This window comes from Lycorma delicatula, chromosome 3, assembly GCF_047948215.1.
Source record: "Lycorma delicatula isolate Av1 chromosome 3, ASM4794821v1, whole genome shotgun sequence".
NCBI lineage: Eukaryota > Metazoa > Arthropoda > Insecta > Hemiptera > Fulgoridae > Lycorma > Lycorma delicatula.
In genome coordinates this window covers 82,653,777-82,673,866 of record NC_134457.1, presented here as the reverse complement: position 1 = coordinate 82,673,866, position 20,090 = coordinate 82,653,777, and the positions used below count along the sequence as shown (strand labels likewise).

General features: G+C 27.5%; 1 protein-coding gene across 1 annotated transcript in view; it reads right to left on the bottom strand.

The window, feature by feature from the left end:
* Positions 1-459: 459 nt before the first annotated feature.
* Positions 460-20,090, bottom strand: part of LOC142321742 (uncharacterized) — a 55,385-nt gene continuing 35,754 nt past the window's right edge. The window contains exons 3-7 of the mRNA XM_075360079.1: positions 16,418-16,621; positions 14,726-14,778; positions 12,823-12,976; positions 7,124-7,202; positions 460-977 (exon numbers count right to left, since the gene is read on the bottom strand). Of these exons, the coding sequence (XP_075216194.1) occupies positions 974-977; positions 7,124-7,202; positions 12,823-12,976; positions 14,726-14,778; positions 16,418-16,621 (494 nt within the window). The 3' untranslated portion in view covers positions 460-973. The remainder of the gene's footprint in view (positions 978-7,123; positions 7,203-12,822; positions 12,977-14,725; positions 14,779-16,417; positions 16,622-20,090) is intronic.

Genomic DNA, 20,090 nt, shown 5'->3' with positions numbered 1-20,090 from the left:
ATTCACAGCCACATAAAAGGAGCCACCTAAACAAATTCTATTAATGTGAAATTTGCAAATGCACTAAATTTAATAAAAAATATATATAAAGTGAGCTCAATTTAACAAAATATATTGTTCAACACATACCAAAGAGGTATTGTAACTACTTCAAGACAGGGCCCATTAACAATGCTGTCTCCAACTCTGGTGATAATGGAACGAGTATATTAGCTTCATAAAGATCTTTTAAAAGCACGATTTCATTTGTTTTGGAAACAAATTGTATCATAAAAAAGTATTATACACTTCATTTGTGATATTCATAATTAGAAAAAATGCAGTTGCTAATAATAAAAAAATCTATTTTAGAAAAAAAACTTGAATAAGCTGTACAGCCTCAGAAAAGGTCTTGTATTAAAAATTATTCTGTGCATCAGATATTAAGAAAGTTATTTATTTTATGTTATGTAAGTGTATATAATCTATATATAATAAATATTATAACATTTTTTCGCACTTACAGAATTGCCTTTTTAAGTACACCAGCACCTATGTAAAAACTATTATTTAAAAAATTATACAAAGAAGTCTTGATATGAATAAATCACATAAAAAAATTAATCACATAAACACGATTATAATTATTATTTGTCATACATATATACAGTTTTGTTTTTACACAATTTGAAAAAATTAAGCCTTTTATAATTATTTTAAAATGAAAACTACTAAAATTTTAACTGAACAATTATTATTCTTATAAATCTAGCATTCAAAGTTTATTTAAAATTCATTATTTACAACAAAAAAATCATAAGACATTTTAATGAAAAATCAATGTAAATTATATATATAACATTTGTACTTTCTAGGTTAATGTAGGTAGATAACTTTTAGTTACCATAAATAGAATATATATCAAGAGAATAATTTCCTAAACCACGAAATCACAAGATCAGCTATTCGTTCCCACCAGCTGCGTTGATCATTATCACCTGAAAATAAAATGTTTATATTAGATATTTTCAAAAAAACAAACTTTTTTTTTATTATTAAACTAAATTTTATTTATTAGAATAAAATCTTTCATGATAAATATAGTAAAAATGAAATTATTATTTGCTTATTATTGTTATTTGCAGGCAAATAACAGAGGTTATTGAACCCAGTGATATATCTCAATAGCAGATCTCTCATTGTGCATAATTACTCAAGTTTTCATGTTCTAAACTGTAATGACACATACATATAAATAAATATATATATGATGATATAACATATTATGATAAATACATTTTAACAGCCACTGTTATGTAGTACCATCATGCTTTCCATACAATAAAACAACTTATAAAATAAACAAGGCACAATATTGAATTGTCATTTGCTACAGAGAAAATTACCTTTGTCTCATTTAAAAAAATAAAATATTTTGTTTATGTTCTGTTTGACAAAAATGGTGGTAAAAGAAATTTTTCTTGCTCAGAACATAGCTGAATAAAATCTTAGAATGAAGAACCAAATGGGTTTGACAGAAGAACAGCAGTAGAGTAAAATATAAAATCTCTATCGAAAATATAAAAGGTTTAATATTATTAAATATTAAATAATTTATTTAACAAATAATGAAAGTTTTCTTTCAAAGAACATTTTGTAGCTTATAAAAGCTCCTTCTTCAGTGAAGTTGCTGATACCTCTTCAAAAATAATATGAAATGTCTAAAATATGTAACTGAATATTTATTCATTTATTATCTTATTTTTGTCAAATTTTGTGTATTTAAATTCCATATTGTTCAAGTGATATTGTTTCTTATGTGATAAAAAGTTTGTTTTGGTTAATGTCTTTGTATATATATGCTACGTTTCTGTCAAGTGATTGAAAAGTTTGATTATGTTATTGTCATGTATGTAAAAATACCTACTATATGTGTTTCTTGTATCTTGTATCTTGTAGTATTCAAAATGCAGTAAATTTTAATAGTGTTATTTATTATTTATAATATTGTGTTATTTATAATTTATAATGATTCTGTTCTTTAGATAGAAGATTTATTATTTTTCAAGTGAGACATTTATTATTTAATAATTTTAAACTAGTATCACATTTTTCTGAATATTTCATACAACATTTTGTTTATAAACACATTTTTCATGACATAACTTTTTAAATACTGTGAATGATTTTATTAATGTAATTTGATCATGAGAGTTCAATTAATGTCACTGTTTCATGAATGATTATTCTGATTGGATTTCTAAAAATAATCTAATTAATTAAAAAATTATTTACTTTTTAAATACTTGCAATTATGCTACCAAAATATTTTTGCAAAGCAATCAGGCAGGTTTTAATTTGTGGTATTGTAAATGATGATAATAGTTTCTTGAAGTTGTAAGGAGAGCCAGTTTATGGTCAAACAACATATTTGATTAGTTAATATTTGTTCATGTAATATGTTGTTTCTTAAAATATAAAAATACATAAATTTCAAATTATTCAGGTATGTGGTTTGTAACTTTTAAATGCTATATAACAAGTAAATTTTATATTTGTCATATAATAGCCAATAACTCAATCACTTGATCATGAAATTTACAAATATTTGAAGAAAAAAAACAATATAAACAACAGTACACAGATCACACATATTATATCTTTACACAGTATATTTTTTGACCACACGTGCTAAACAGGTCACTTAACTAGTTCTAGATGAGCATTATAACATTTGCAATGCCAGTGATGAAGGAACTATGTCACAGCACAAAAAAATATCTTGAACCATATTTTCAGACCTTTAGATTCTCTAAAGGTCTGAAACACCTTTAGAGTCTATAGGTCTAAAAATATGGTTCATATTTTTAGATGAACCCTATTCATGGTTCATCTAAAGGTGTTTAGATGATTTTAGGTACTCTTGACTTAAAAAAGTCCCATTAAAACTTGAAAGAAATAAACAACCAGTAACAAAAATTTTGAAATTAATGTTACCTAAACAATTAGGATTAGATATCAGTAGTTCCATTGAATCACATTCAGATAATAAACCTCACACAGAAATTGCTTCATTTCCCAATACCTTGGCAATTCTTATGCCAAGGTCATGCCAAAGTCAGTTATAATGTAATCCTTAAAAACTAGCCAATATAATCAAATACTGCTTGTTTTTAAATTAAATTTGTATGCAATACAATTTAATTTTTAATTAAATTTTACTTGTTTTTATAAAAAGAAAAGAAATGAAGAATACATTCCCAAAAAAGTAATGAATAGTATGGACTAATTTCTAAATAGATATTCAGTTTTAAAGTAAATAAGAGTAAAGCAAAGGTAACATGTGATACAGAATGAAGGATAATGACGAATTAAGAGTTAAGATTAGAGGATATAACACAAATTTGGCATGTAAGTAGTGTAATTACAAACTGGATGAATTAAAGCACAAGTCAGGACAGCTTTTAGAAAGAATGCCAGGTAGCAATAAAGAAATCATTTTGTGTCAAAAACATACTTAGGAATTAAAGAGAGAAATTCTTAAATTTTTTCTGTAGTTTTACAACTAAATATGAACAATAGGAATGTCAGCAAAACAAACAACATGGAAGATTTTAAAATGTGGTATTATATTTGAATGTTGAACATTAGTTAGTTAATAGAAATGAAATGAAGAGTTTTTAAAATGAATTGAACAAGAGAAAATTTCTTGACAGTATCTTATACATAGGATAAGGTGGTGAGCCAATATTAAGAAATCCAGGTCTAATAAATATGGTTCTAGAAAAAAAGGACAGGTTAAAAATACTAAAGAAGACTGGATAATATAAAATAGGTAATTGAATATGTAGTATGCATGAATTAAAGTAAAACTAAGAGCGAATGATTCAGAAAAGGAAATGGAGAAATGAATCACATCAGTCAACCAACTGGTGACAAAAAAAGTAAAATTTTTTTCACAAAGTTGTTATTGCTGTAGAATATGAAAAATAATGAACTTTTACTTTTTTCTAGGCCTAAAACGTTTTGAACAGTTTTTATTAGATGTATAAGCTATTAATATTCACAAAGCTTCTTTTTAGTTATTTAAAACTGTAAAATATCCTCTGATAACTCAGCCATAGATTAGATTTCTAAATCATTTTATTAAAATTTCAAAATTAAAGACAGAATTTCCTGGGCCTAATTTTAATGATTGTTTTATATATATATATGTATGTATTTAGGGAAATAGAAGGACAATGCTCTTCAGCTATTAAGTTTATTGTGCAGCAACCAAATAGGAAAAGAAGTAGCTCAGAAGTTGGTGTGTCCTCCTATCAGATGTCAAAGGGGATGAACAGGTTCTTCAGATTCCAGGATCCTCGGCATAGAATACCTAGAACAGTCAGACCTACATCCAAAAAATCAATAAATGAGAAGAAGGGACTAATATTAGTATTAAGTATTTTTAACTTCTCTTGCTTGTTGGGAATTCAAAGCATCATAAATTGGGCCATACTGGTTCCTTTTTATTTTTTGATTAACTTTATTCTGGAAAACCAAGCTTAATGTGGATGGATTTCTTCTTATTTAATTAATATTCAGACTGAGAATTGAATGTAGGACACAGGTGCGGTATGTAGTAATGCTGACTACTAACTACATCAGTGGATCAGTCTAACTTAGAAGTTACAGCAGCAAAAATTATTTTTATCTCTGTATCATAAAAACAAAATAATATTATAGTGGTCATTAGTAAAAAAATATTTGAATGGTTTTTTCTTGGACTGTAACTTAATGTTAATTATTTCATGTACAAAAGATATATTGTTTACAGGGTGACTCAATTAAATATTAAATGTTTTTTTTTGTTGTAATTATTAGATATGCTTTCTCTCTTAATAAATCCTGTTAGAAAAATGCTAACTGAAGAGTATAAAAATACTCAAACTCAAAATATAACAATACTGATAAAATAGTGTTAAGAAAAGGCCTCACTCATTTTGACTGAATATAGTAATTGAGCTCTGCAACAAAATTGAATTAATCACTAGTTAATTTATCACCAAATAATAGATGTCACTTTACTACATTTCAAAGTTTTCTTGTGTTTTACTAAGGTGTTCAAGAAAAAATAATGAAAAATAAATTTATCAAGAACAAGTTTTTGATTATATATTAATATTAAAGAGAAGAACAGGGTACTGTACAGTAGAAGGATTATAGCCTCGGAGATGAATATTAGGCTTAAATATTGAAGTAAAACATAAAATTAATGTATGTAGTGCATTACCATGAAAAGACTGTCTCGAGATCCTAACATAATGTAAACAGTGGATACCAAATGTTAGTAACTCAACAATAGAAACACCTCAATGTATTACTTATACCCTGTTTAAGAAAAATAATTGTCACCACTTTGAAACAGAAAATAGCAAGTCATAAAAATCGGAAAGCATGTCTCTCTGTAACTGTGCTACAAAGAGTGAAAAATAATAATAACAGGATCTCACTTTGCTCAACCAGCTAGGTAATTATACATATGTTGTTATAAGTAAAGTAACTGTGATTAGCATAAAATTGAATATAAACTTTTTTTAATGTTTGTTATAAATAGAGACCGGATTATATGCATTTGCATATTATCACCGGTTGTTGCATATCTTCCTTAAAATCTAGTGGATGCATATTATCGTTATATTTACAATATTTTTCTATAGGGTACCTAGTTAATAAATGAAATCTTATGTTGTAACCGACCAAACCTATTAGCTGCACGGCTCTTATAGCGCAATTAACAGCTGCGTGTCTATTTTTTTGATAGGATAATATAACATTATCCTATTATTGGTCTTATTATAAGGCCAAGTAAAACACAGATGCACACGAGACAAGGACGGACGATATCATTCTTGCGTCGCGCTTGTCTACTGCAGCACTCCCCACTAGGCAATTAAATTACACATGTCATTGTTGACATGCATTGTTTAGTTTTTTATTTATTTGTGCCAAGTTTAATGTGTACCATGCTTCCCGAAAAAAAGTCTCTTTGAGGACAGCTGGCTATCCTGGAACATCTACATATAACGGAAATGTTTTATATTGTCAAGTTTGCAAAAAAAATATTTCGTTCACAAAAAAGATTCAAATAGACCAGCATGTCAAGGCAAGTCTTCTTTTTGCAGGGTTGCAAAAGAAAGACCCACGACAACTTATAACTGCGGCAAGTAGCAGTGATTCACTTCCAAAGGTAAACAAAAAAAAAACTACTACATTGTTTACAAGTAATATTCCTCTTCACAAACTTACAATCCTACCTAAAGATTTTCTGCGAAAATATTGTTTGAATCAAAATATATCAGATGAATTCCAGTATAAAAAAACATAGCTGTGATTAGCACTCATTTTCCCCACATACCTGCGACTATTAAAAAGCTTGAAACTTGAGGTTTGGCATTGCCTGAATTTACTCAGTTAATGAATAAAATTTGCCAAATGAACTCCGCAAAAAAAAAAATTTGAAAAAATTTTGAATAATAACCCAGGCTTTGAGCCTTTGTGTCAAATTGATAGTTTTATTAATGGGAAGAGTGAACTTTTACCAGAAACAATAACTGCTAATATAGCACCCAAATTTAAATACTGTCCAGTTACCTCAGTGGATGTGGAGCGATCCTTTTCCACTTATAAAAATATTTTGAGTGATTGAAGACATAATCTTACTACCGAAGATTTGGTACACTGCACAATTGTTTACGTTTACAAAACTAACAAAATGTTAAATAATTGTTAATTTTTGAATTTATGTTATTGAACTGCTTTCTAATTATATGCTAATTAAAAAAAAAAACTAAAATGCGTTATTTTTTTAGTATTTAAAGTTGCATATTTTGACACTTTCATGCATATTTCAAGTTTTTTATGTTACATAAAATCCGGTCTCTAGTTTAAATGATAACTGGAAAGACCAAATTATGTTCAATTGAATATACTACTAGATCTATTTAATACCAATTGCTTGTATTAGATCATAATATATTAAAAGAACAGTAATTCGAAATTTTATTAAAGCAGTGCTACTTTATTTTAATAAGTCTATTCAGATCAGCTCAAAACAAGTAAAACATAATCATATAATAATGTTAATAAAATAGATTTATACATTTTTGAGCCAATGAATCTGAACCATGAGGCAAATAACTCCTCTAAACTTTGGCGCCAAGAGTTATCATTTTCATCACCTGTAAAACAAAAGTGTTTCATTACTTACTCAGATTAGTTTCTTTCTTCTTTTTTTTAAATGAAGTGGTTGGTTATGTTTATGAATTTACTTATAAAATTTTGACTTCATAACATTATTTTTTATGCAAAAAAATTACATATAGTTTTGAAATGTATTGAAAATAGATTCACACTCTATTTGTCTATGGTCTTCATTGTAATGAAATTGTAATTTACACATTCACTGGATTTATTATGTTGTAGTTGTAACTGTTGCAGAAGAAATAGGTATACTATAAAAATTATAAACTTATTTTGCTAAATGATATTAAGATAGTAACTGGTACTATAGTTTGTTTTTGAAAGGTTCAGTTTTTAGGTTTTTTTTTTCATCTAACTACAGTGTAATTTTCAGGAGCCTCTTTTATAACAATTTGAATGATAATTCTTTACTGTGTTTTTAAAACACATTTTTTTAGCTCCATATTATACAGATTCATCATTAAATATAACATTAATAAATCATTTTTATTTTAACACCTGTGTAATAAGCAAAAAGGAGAGTAATTCTGTTTACATTCATTATATTAGTTGCATGTGCCCTCTAGGTAATATTAAGTGAACAAAAACAATTGAAAACCATCAGTAGTATGTGAATTTTAATACCATCCTTCAATAATTCTGTAAGTGAGCCAAAGTTAAAAATTATTCATTCCAACTTAAACTAAAACTATAAAATAACAGGAAAGTAAATAATTACATCAATAGAATAAAAAAGATTGTTTAATTTAAAGCAACCTTTTCAAAAGATTTTTTTTATATTACTGTGGGTACTAATGCCATATGGTAACTTGCTATAAAATTTAGTAATTCATGGCTTATCTTAAAATAATGTTGTTCTGCTGACCTCTACAACCCTCTTGTTTTATTTCTTTTATTATAATTAGGAGTGTCTGAATTTCTTCTAAAATTTGTCTGTCTTAAGTATCTCATTTATATATATATTTTTTCTTCTTTTTTAAAGTAATTCTTTTAATAACCATACTCCTCTGTACCAATACAAATTAATTTATATTTAATAGATCAACCCTAAGTACAGAATAATTGAAATGGGATGACTTACCTCATTTCATTACATAACAGAAGCGCTTTCGCGAATTTGATTCGAATCATAGTTATGCAATATAGTATGCAATGTATGCTTTGTTTGATATGATGTATGATGTGATAATATGTATGCGTTAGAACTTCATTGGTAAGAGGCGACGAAGTCAACAAACTACGTTTACAGTTCTAAACATGACCTAACCTAATAGTGGAATGAAAATGGGGAAAAAATAATAAGCGTGAAAATATTATATTTCAGGTCAGTTAGATTAGTAATAAAGAATGCTTTCAAAAAATACCTCTAATTTTGTTAGACACGTTTTTTTCCATTTGATGAACCGTGAGAATCGAATATGTCATCTTACTCATTTTTTAATGTACCTTTGCGAATCGCGCCACTATCAGTGGCGATAACAGTACTTGATAGTACTAGGTAGCGTACAAAAACTTGATAATGTATTTGAAATAATAAAATTTAAAAGAAAATATACTACAGCTTGTTCTAATAGTAAATGCTGTTATGTAAAAGAAAGTACTGAAGATGAAACAATTTTTTTAATTCCCATCACATCTTTAAATAACTTCTTTAAAAAAAATAAATGTATTAGTTTACAAGAAATTATACTAGTTTAATTTAAAAAGGAATGAATAAAACAAAAATAAATACGGTGGTGTAATCGAATTTAACGATAAAAATCGAGGGTTACACTTACAAAGTGCAATATTATATGACGGATTTTCGATTCGTAAAGGTCATTATACTAGTTTTATTAAAAAACTAATGATATCGCATGAAGTGCATGATATCAAAAAAAAAAATTTGACTGAGAAGTTCAATTTGTTTGTTCTAAGGTAATAAATTTTAATAAGAAATCCATAAGATAACAATCAGTAATTCATAAAAAAGAAAAAAATCTAAAAAACGCAGTTATATCCAAAAAAAATTACATGAAATTGTAAACCGTACAGTAAGAGTCTCGAAGATATCATTTCTTCCTCTCAAAAAACAAAAATTTCTGTAATATAAATAAAACTGTTTTTAACAAAACGATATTGATATCAAAAAAGGTAAGACAGTACATTTCTATTATCAAAATCTGTTATTAATTTAGAATTCTCTTTTAAAAAAATACATGTTAAATATATGTAATAGACAATAGATAATAAACAATGTTTAAGTGCTCCATGTAATAAGCAAAAAAAAAAATTTGTTACAAAACTCTTACCGGCCCGATTTCATTTATATGTACTAAATATTACATTTACAGAAGTAATACAATTCTTATGATTATTCGTTGTTTAATAAATGAAATCGGACCGGTAAGAGCTTTGTAACAATTTTTCTATTTTTTGCATGGAACGCTTAAACATAGTTTATTATCTATTATTGCATATCTATTACCTATTACATATATTTAACATGTATTTATTTTTAAAGAAAATTCTAAATTACTAACAGATTTTGATAATAGAAATTTAGTGTCTTATCTTTTTTGATATCAGTATCGTTTTGTTAAAAAGTTTTATTTATATTACAGAAATTTTTGTTTTTTGAGCGGAAGAAATGATATCTGCGAGACTTACCGTACGGTTTACAATTTCAGTGTAAATGTTTTTGGATATATATAATATATATTACAAAACCATTAAAACCTCGCAATCCATAATAACATACTGCCCACTCACTTAAAATTTTATGTTCAAAATATTTTTAAAAACTTAAAATATTACAAATTTAAAAAATATAAAAATTGTTTAAAATGACAAAGATCGATTAATTAAAATTAACCAAGTCAAAATTAAAATGTAAAAATGTATTTAAAACAAAGATAAAAATAAAATAATTAATAATTAAAACTCTTAAAATAAAATAAAAACTTAAGCAAAGCAAAATCATGTGCTAGCCAAATCACTGATTTTACTTTACTAGCCGTATTAAAAGATCAATTACTCAACAGTACTATTATAAAGTATTATAAAGGCTGCAGGAGATACTACCACTATCTGTTAAGATAGTAAATAACGTTGAGTAATTGATATTTCAATATGGTTAATAAATTAAAATCAGTGAAATGACTAGCACATGATTTTGCTTTGCATTTTGTATGGTTTTAAAGTACAAATTTAAAAAAAAAATGTAATTAGTTTTAAAAATATTTTTAACATAAAATTAAAAGTGAATGGGTGGTATGGTGTCATGGAATTACAAGTTTTTGATGGTTTTGTAATATATATATATATATATATATATATATATATATATATATATATAATGTATGCAGCTGATGATGCGAATCAAATTCATGAAAGGCTTCTGTTATGTAATGAAATAAGATAAATCATCCTATTTCAATTGTTCTATACTTAGTTGATCCATTAAATATAAAAATATATATTTATTACAAAACAGAATGTATGTGCATATATATATATATATATATATATTATATTACATTACATTATAAAAATGTAGTGATTTCTGTGAGTCTGTTACTCTTTCATGCAATAACTACTCAACTGATTGGGCTGAAATTTTGCATGAGCATAAAATTTATACCTGGAAAGAACATAGGACTATTGTGTTACTAAATATTTTACTGTTTCAAGATGGTGGTTGTTTTAATACCTTGTGGTAACAACCAGATTATGTTCCCTTACTGATATCCAACTTTACTACAGCCAAGCTGTTGGTTAAATCAAATTTGGAGACCACTTGCAGAATTTGAAATTAAATTTTCTACAAAAATGATATTTTTGCCTTTTTCGATTCTTTTTCAGCTATCAAGAAAAGTAGCTTTAAGGTGTGACGGTGTACATAGCAGTGGCTCAACTAACACAGCCACTATTACTCTGTGTGTAATGTGACTGGCTGCACCTGCCTCCAGTTACTTGACTAAAAAAAATTAAAGTAAAAAAAAGGGAAACAAAATGCAGTCACTTACTTGTAACCAAACTGTTGCTCTGTTTTTACAAAACACTGAAGTTTATAAATTTAACAGTGTTAATTGTTATTTATCAGTATTATTATCGCAAGCATGAGGATAATGAACACAGTGGGGTCCTGGCTAGACAGGAAGGGTGAGTGAAACAGGTTTTGACCAGCTACTTCTTTATAAATAAGTAATGGGAGAACCAGTATTAATTTTTGATCTATAAAATAGATCAAAAATCTAATAATTTAGATTTTTGTAATTTTTTTTTTGTAGGCCATATTTTGTTATTACTTCCATGTACAGGTTTTCTTCTGTATCCTAAAACTATGAATTTTATTTAAATAACGATTCATAAAACATAATTGAATACATTTATATTTTAAATGAGAATACTAGTCCATAATACATTTCTCTTCTCTTTATCAGTATCAAACCCAGAATAATAATTTCAGAGCAAAGATATTTCACTTAATGTCCCTACTGATGTATTCTTTTCATCAGGATAATTATTATCTCTCACTATATTAATATTAGTTTCTTGTTTCCTACATTTACTTTTAAAGCTTAACTGGACTTTTTTTGTTTACTTCTAAATTATATTGAATAAGATGTTGAATACCTGCATTATAAAAGATAAAATTATTTCATCTTTAAGGATTTACATTCACATTGGATAACTTAACATTGTACCATCTGAATTAATAATTTTACTATAGGAGTAGTAAACAAGAATAACGACAACTAATAAATGAACTCAGAATTTACAAGATATATCAACACAAAATTATAGTTAAAAAAAAAGTCAGGAGTAATAATGTCTGGTATGGAAATGTTGTAAGATCTACCACTAATGAAGGTCGGCTGTATTTAAACAAAGAAGAGTTTAATTTAAATTTAAAGTAGTTAATTCAATTTATCCATAGACAGTTTTATTACTTTTTAATAAAATTTGTTTTGTATATTATGTTACTTCAGCCTCTTATTAACCACTGAAACCACTCATGTATTTTGTATTTATTATTTCATTGATGAGTTTGGTTTCAATAAATTAACCAACTATTTGTCAAATAATGTCAAATTAACAAAAGTACATTGTCATAACAATAAATTACTGAAAATTATTACAGAAAATTTACTTTGAGACTATTAACAACCCAATCAGAAATCATCAATCAGAATACACAACATATATTTTTATTCATATATTTGTATTATATTTAGTATTGTTTGCAATGCAATTTATGCAGTCTGTCTTGATTTTATCTTCTAATAATCCAGACAAAAGTTTATTAAAATATTTAAATATTTCAGATACATATGCGCTTTTTAAAGTACAAAGAAACTGGTAAGCGTATGCCAGAAACTGAACAGAATGACAGACTGGATTTTCACTAATGCCAAATGAAAAGAAGAAAATGTTCATATTTTTAAAAATTTAACCATAAAAGAATTGCTTAATGGATTATTTGACAATTAAAACTATTGATCTATCCCCATGAATATTACATATTAGTGATCAGTTGTTATAAAAATTAAGTTCTGATCTGATAATTTATCATGTAGGAAACGAATTATCTATTCCAGTCTTTCTTTCCTATACCTTGTTCCAAACCTGTTTTCCTAAGAAGCCATTTAAGGAATGATCTTCTTTTTCCATCATTACCTTCTTCATCATTTCCCAGAGGTGGTAATATTTCTGTATCTTCTTCTTCATCTGGTGCTCTTCTATGTCGTTTCTTGGAACATTTTTTACTCTAAATTTTAAAACAAAGAAAATGTGAACATGAAATATTATAGTATATAAAAATTATTTCTACATAATTTTTGTGATAAAGAATATTAATAAATACTTAAAACTCATTTTCAAATGATATGAAAACTTTTCTTTTGATGTTTTTGGAAGAAATATGCTATTCTGGTATCACTAAAGTTACCACTTTTATTGTTGTTAATTGAAAATAATTATAACCTATAACTATAAACTATAACTATAAAATATATAGTTATATTATAAATATAATATAATAACTATAACTATAACCACCTGAAAATAATTATAAAACACATATAGTACTAGACAGATAAAATAATATGTCCATGTTGTGCTCAATTATATGGTTTTAATTTATTTGTAAATTTTGTATTGTTCAAGCATATTGATATGGTTTTTGTGTGTTATATGTGAAATTTGCATGTTGTGGTTATTATGCAATTATTGTGAGTATATTCTGTTTCTATGAAGGTAATCTGAAGAAATTCTGCAGTTTGTGTGTGTGTATCTCTCTCTCTCTCTCTCTCTCTCTCTCTCTCTGAAATGGAGAAATGGATTCTAAGAAAAATAGAAAAGGACAAAATTGAGGCTTTTGAGATGTGTTGGAGAAGAATTTGGAAGGTTTTCTTGGACGAGTAGAGTGGAAAATGAGGAGGTACTAACAAGAATGGATGAAAAAAGAATATTACTATTAATAATAATTTAAAGAAATAGAATATATTTGGCCACTTGCTTCGACATTTCAGCTGGTTTACTGCATTGAGTTCAATAAATGGAATAAAGATGACAGAAAGATCTGGGCAAAGGCTAATGAATGAAGTGAAGGAAGAAAAACTTTGCAAAAAAATTAATAGACTAGCTTTGAATAGAAAACTGCAACGCTCTCTGAACTTTGGGTTGAGGGGAAATAATCTCATAGTAGCAAAGCCAACCATCAGCTTTTGCCAACCATCTTGTAAAAAATGAACATCAGTACAATTATATCAACAGCAATTTATAAATTACTCATGCTTATATTAAAAGGTCACATAAAAACATATGAAGAGTATGAAATATTAAAAAAAGACAAAAATATGTGATACTGATAAACTAGGACAGACATGTTTTAGATCTAATGCAATTTTTTTACAGAATTCTATATGTGTCTTATTAATTTGAAAGAAAAATTAACAAAGCAGAAGAGCTTCTTCTGAAATCATTATACAATACCAGTCACTTATGAAAGATTTTTTCTAAAAACATTCTCATATGAATCAAAATTAGGTTTATTATACCTAAATTTTGGCTTATAAGTCTAATAATTATTTTATATAAGTTATAATAAATAACAATAATAGGTACAAGATTCTTTTTTTTATTATTTATTATATTGTATTTATATTTATGCATGTAAGTATGCTTTCACTATTTTAGAATATCAAATATTACATAAAAATATTTGAAAAAATGTAAAAACAATTAGAAATGAAAGTAAATAAATAAAATATTTCTTATTTTCCATGATGGCAAATTATCAAAATTATTTTTTAAAGATTTTTCTAGTTCTATCTTTTTTTTGTATCTTCTATTAAATTATAATAATATTAAAAATTAGTAATTATTTTGTTTACCATTTGATAAACACATTCAATAAATTTTAAATACATTAAAACAATGAAATAAACAATGACTAAGAACAACTTTATACTTATATATTCAAAACAGAACAAAGAAAATAGGAAAAATTACTTACAATAACTGCTTCAATATTAGTAGTACCAACTTCTCCAGTCATTGTTACATTTCCTGAAAAGACAAGCAAATTTTGTTCAGAATATGAATATAAAGAAAAAAAATGAATTAAATCTCTATTGAAAATAAAGCTAATAAAATTATTTTTATAGTGATAAAAAACATTTGTAATTATGATATTTGGTTTCTTATAATTAGTTATTAAATTTTATGCATTTCTTATTTTAATGATCAGTATTGAAAAATATACTTTTATTATTAATAAGGACATATTGATAAATAATCTGAACAGTATTGAAAAGAAACTGAGATTGAAATAGATTGATTGATCATTGTCATATATGCAATGGAAAAGAGAAAAGCTTCATCAGATTATAAAAAAAAAATATTGGATTATCTAGATCCACTTAAGAAAAAAACCTAGTAAAATGGGGATTTAAATATAGTTAATTTTGATTACATTTTTTCTAAATTAAAATTTGAGTAGTTAAGCATCAGATATCAGATATGTGTATATATATATATATATATATATATATATATAAAATTACAGACCTGGAAGTACCTACTTTAAAGGCAGAAACACTATAACTGATAATATACATACAACTTACAAATTACCACAACCACTTAAAAGTAAGTAGTTATATATATATATATATAATCTATTTATCAGATACTTCCATGTTCATTATAAAAAATAGGGTTAAAACTTGTTATTGACCCTCTTTCAAAATTACATAACTAAAAGATCATTTTGGAGCTAATTACTCAGCTCCTTTTTGCAGCACAGTTACTGGTCATACTGTTGATACTTAATAATTAGTATGTAGTAAATAAAAATTAGTCACACATCTAATCACCCAGACATATAGTATTTTCATAAATTTATATCACCTGTCCTAGCCAACAACTACACTTAACAACTTAATATAATAAAATATCTGGCAGAACTTAATGATTATTACCCATTCATACTTACACACAATATACTAGATAAAATAAAGAAAAATCAGACACAAAAAATACATAATGATCTGCATCAACCAGCAATGATACAAAGTTGGCTACATTTCCAGGAAAGAAGTTAACATTTCACTTTCAAAACCACTAAAAAATATACAAGATCATACTGCAAACTAGTAATACACAACATAATCACCATTACATAAAAATACATATTACATAAAAATAAATCATTAACAAAGATATTAAGTCTGGAAAATATTTACAAATAGTACCCTCAACCCAAGATATGCTTGAGTAACAGAAACTTTATAAAAGATACTGACAAAGCGAGAGAAACTTGACAAAGCTACATTAAATTATTTTTGTTATTAAATGAATTAACACCAAACAAATCAAATAAAATTATTCAACAATACAATAAATAGATATTCTAAATATTTTAAGACATACAGTTGACAACAATACTACTGATATCAAAGCTGCAAATTTGGCTCCAGAAAGATATAGAAGTACAGTTTCAACATTATTTTTAAAGTCAAAAGTTAATAATTTTAATAAAAAAAGTTCTTTTCAGCTGATTAATATGATTAAGAAAATATCTTAATTATCTTCATGGTTATTATGTATTTAATCTCTGTACTTCTGTTTGTTAATTTAACAAGAATTTTATTAAAAATAAACACAAAAAAGGAAATCAAATTAAAATAGTATAAATATTACTAACCAAGAATGAAAGACCAGAATCCATAATTTCCAGGTCTAAAACCCCATCTTAAATTGAAATCACAAACAGTCATATTCCAAGCTGGTTGATATATTACACCATGCTTTCCTGACCATGTTAAAACATTTTTCTTCACTTTCCACACAACATGAGATTCTGTATTTATAATTAAATTTCTAAATTTCATACTACCTGTTGCATATTCTGAAAGAAAAAAGAATAAAATGAAAATTTTTAAAGTAAACATTGTTTGTATGATTAGAAGGCAAAAAAGTGATGCTATTTAAAGTAAGTTTCCTCCTTCAACAAGCTAAATATACTGTTTATCATAATGGTCAAGCCTACCAGTGCAAGTAATTCACCCTTTTTAGTGACATCTCAACCCAGTAGGGGAAGACACCCACCTTGTGGTGATTCTGGTTGCCACACCACCCCCTCCATTCCAAGCCCTGAGGGCTTTACTGGAGATCATCTTTAGACCCTCTAACTGATTACATATCATAGTCATCAGCCAGGCTGCAGTTGGGATGCCACCAATGCAAATGCCTCATCAGACATTTACATCAGTAAATGTCTGTTATTATCTCAGCCAACACCTTCACTTTAGGCTTATTTCGGACATCTTCACCCTTCTTTTCCTACAATATCACCCTCTGAACTAGCTAACCGAGTCCGTGGAAGCAAAAACCCTGCGCCTAATCCAATTTTAACACCAATGCTTGTGACTCTAAATGTCTCAACCATTGACTAAGTAATGAATCAATACAATACTAAACTCATACCGTTCAAAATACAACAACAACAATACATAACAATGAAATTCAGCCTACATCCCATCACCCACTATAAACATCATACCTGAAGACCACCCTTGGCAAAATAATGCCACACCTCACTGCTGCATGGACTACCATCCCCTCAGTAGCTCAGTCATCCCCGCTGACAAAGGCTCCGCCATCCAACTTTAATAACTATTGCTCCAAATTAACCGCATGACATTTATTCCATCACATTTGAAGACCACTCCTGGCAAGACAGTGTCATACCTCACGACTGCATGGACAACCATGCCCTCGGTAGCGTAATCGCCCCCCCCTCGGTTGACAGTGGTTCCACCACTCGATTTCAACAATCATTACTTTTGAATTAACCAAGGCTCGTTGCCAAAATGCCTACCCCTGGCCAATCAAATATCTCAGCCGAAACACTAGCCACCATGGATCCTACTCCGTCTAAATACCTTCAGCCAATCTACATAATGCAAGGAAATGAGCCACTATCGATCATTCCCCACAGACCTTCCAATTAATTCAGAAATCCAGAAAGGAGTTCACTCTCTCAAGTTCTCTAACTACTCTGGTTCATTCAGCCTTGTACCAAGAACAGACATTAATTAAACAGAAAAAAAATAGTGATAATGATTGTCACATGTATATATTTTCTAGAACAATAAATACATGTGCAATTGTAAATTAAGTACATACTTCTAGATGCCATTAGACAGACAGGAAATAAATGTGGATGCTCCTCAGGGAAATATTAGCCCGTTTGACACATCTATCTTTAAGAAGAAAATTGATGTATTACAGCACATTTATTTAAGTAGAAGGTTATTCACCTTCTACAAAAAGGTATTCAGTAAAAGATTAGATGAAAAATTGTTTTCCGGTTATGCAATGCCCATTCCTACAGTTCCTAATATACCAGCTTCCTGTGAATGGGTTGGAGTTGGAAAGCCATTTATTGACTGAAGGGAGCCTTGTGAAACCGCAGGTATTTGGACAGCAATGTTGTGATCATCGCCTCTCACTACCCTCCCTCTTTTCTCATTTGAATTCCTTCTTTCTGCTTATAGGCTTGTCCAGAAACTGTTTCCTGTTCAATAGTCACACAAGAGCTCTAATGAGTGGCTAAGGTTCATATTGAATAGTGATAAACCTCCCACGTACAAATATTACAAACATACATGTGAATGTATGTATGTATATTATTAGCATATATCGCACATAGCTAAAAATTAGTACAAAATGTTTCAAAAAGGATGAAATCTAAATGTTGATATTATACTTTAATTATTTTCTCATAACATATTACTCAAACAATATAATAAAAAATATTAAGAAACCCTTAACTTCAGTCCATATTATTCTGAAAAACCTTTTTTTTAAATAAACCAAAAGGAAAAAAGACACATGTTTGTATAAGATCTTAGTCACCACACGATTTTTGAGATCAAGCTTCATTTCTACAATGACAAGCAGTACCATTTTGCAGAAAACAATATTTTCACTCATTTTCCTCTAAACACTGGAATAATGCTGGATTAACTTACAATAACACTTTACAGTATTTCACTATTAACAGTTTAATCAAATCATACGATTACACATCAGATACTAAATTTATGTCTATGTACTGATTGTAAAAAGTATGATGATTTTCATTACTGTATACTTTGCTATTTTGACTGTTTACATGCCTTCCAGTGAAACCAAGCCTCATTACTGAAATAAACATTCAGTATCTCAATTCCATTTTCATCAACAAAAAATCAAAACCAAAAATATATAAATAATAATCATAATATCTCTTTCTTTCAATTTCATAAATATCAATTTTCTTTCAATTCATAAACATGACTGCTGAAAACAATTTTAACATTTTTGTAGCCTTTAAATAGTAGCTGTTGATAGTTCAACCTATGAAGATAACTTTCAAAGAGATTTTCTTGAGAAACAAGTTAAACATTTGTTCATGTCCTCATGAACTTTCATGGTTAACCATAACAGTTGGCCTGGTCACTTTTAGTTTTTAATTTAATTTTTAATATTTATTTATTTACTATATAAATATCGTGTCCGGGCACTGATGATGACACTTTGTTGTGCGCCCAGGAAAAAACAAAAAAAAAAACTGGTTGCTTTTGACTTTGAATAGTCCCTAAAGAAACAAAATTTATTTATCAAATTTAATATTATTGGCTGATTGAGAACTGCATGCTGAAGAAATTTCAATTGAAACTCACTTGAAAGATTTATATACAAGTAAGTTTTTAAGGGAAGTAGCTGCTACATAATGGCAAGCTTGGATGATCAGCTCACATGTCACTGCTATACTATTGCTCTCTGAAACATTGGCACACCATGGTTAGTCATCTCTTAGTAGCATAAACATGATGCATGGTACGTTGGGTAGTAATCATCGCCACTCCAAGCGTCCCTTACTTGGCAGCTACTTAAGTTACACAACATATTTCAATAAGCTGAAGTTACAACAGCCACTTATTTCACTTAATAACTTTTATATTAAAACTGTTTAAAATCATCACCAGATTTCATTAGTCACATTTTAAAAAGCGAGAAAATTGAAAAAAAATAATTGTTTCTAAAAAAGAGCAATTTTTAAATATTTTTAGCCCAACTGTTAATCAGTAAACTATTCAAAAGCGATACCTTTAATGAACCATATACTACGACACGAGTGTACTGAAAATATGTTTAAAAGTTAATTTTATTAATATTATATGATGGGTTTAATGATATATAGGATGATACCATGTAGTAGAAAAGTTATCTTAATTTGGAAATAGTGGACTGTATAAGGATAAATTTTGGGGCTGGAGCAATCCCTTAGACTGTTATGAAAATGATAGATAATTGATTTATCTCCCTGT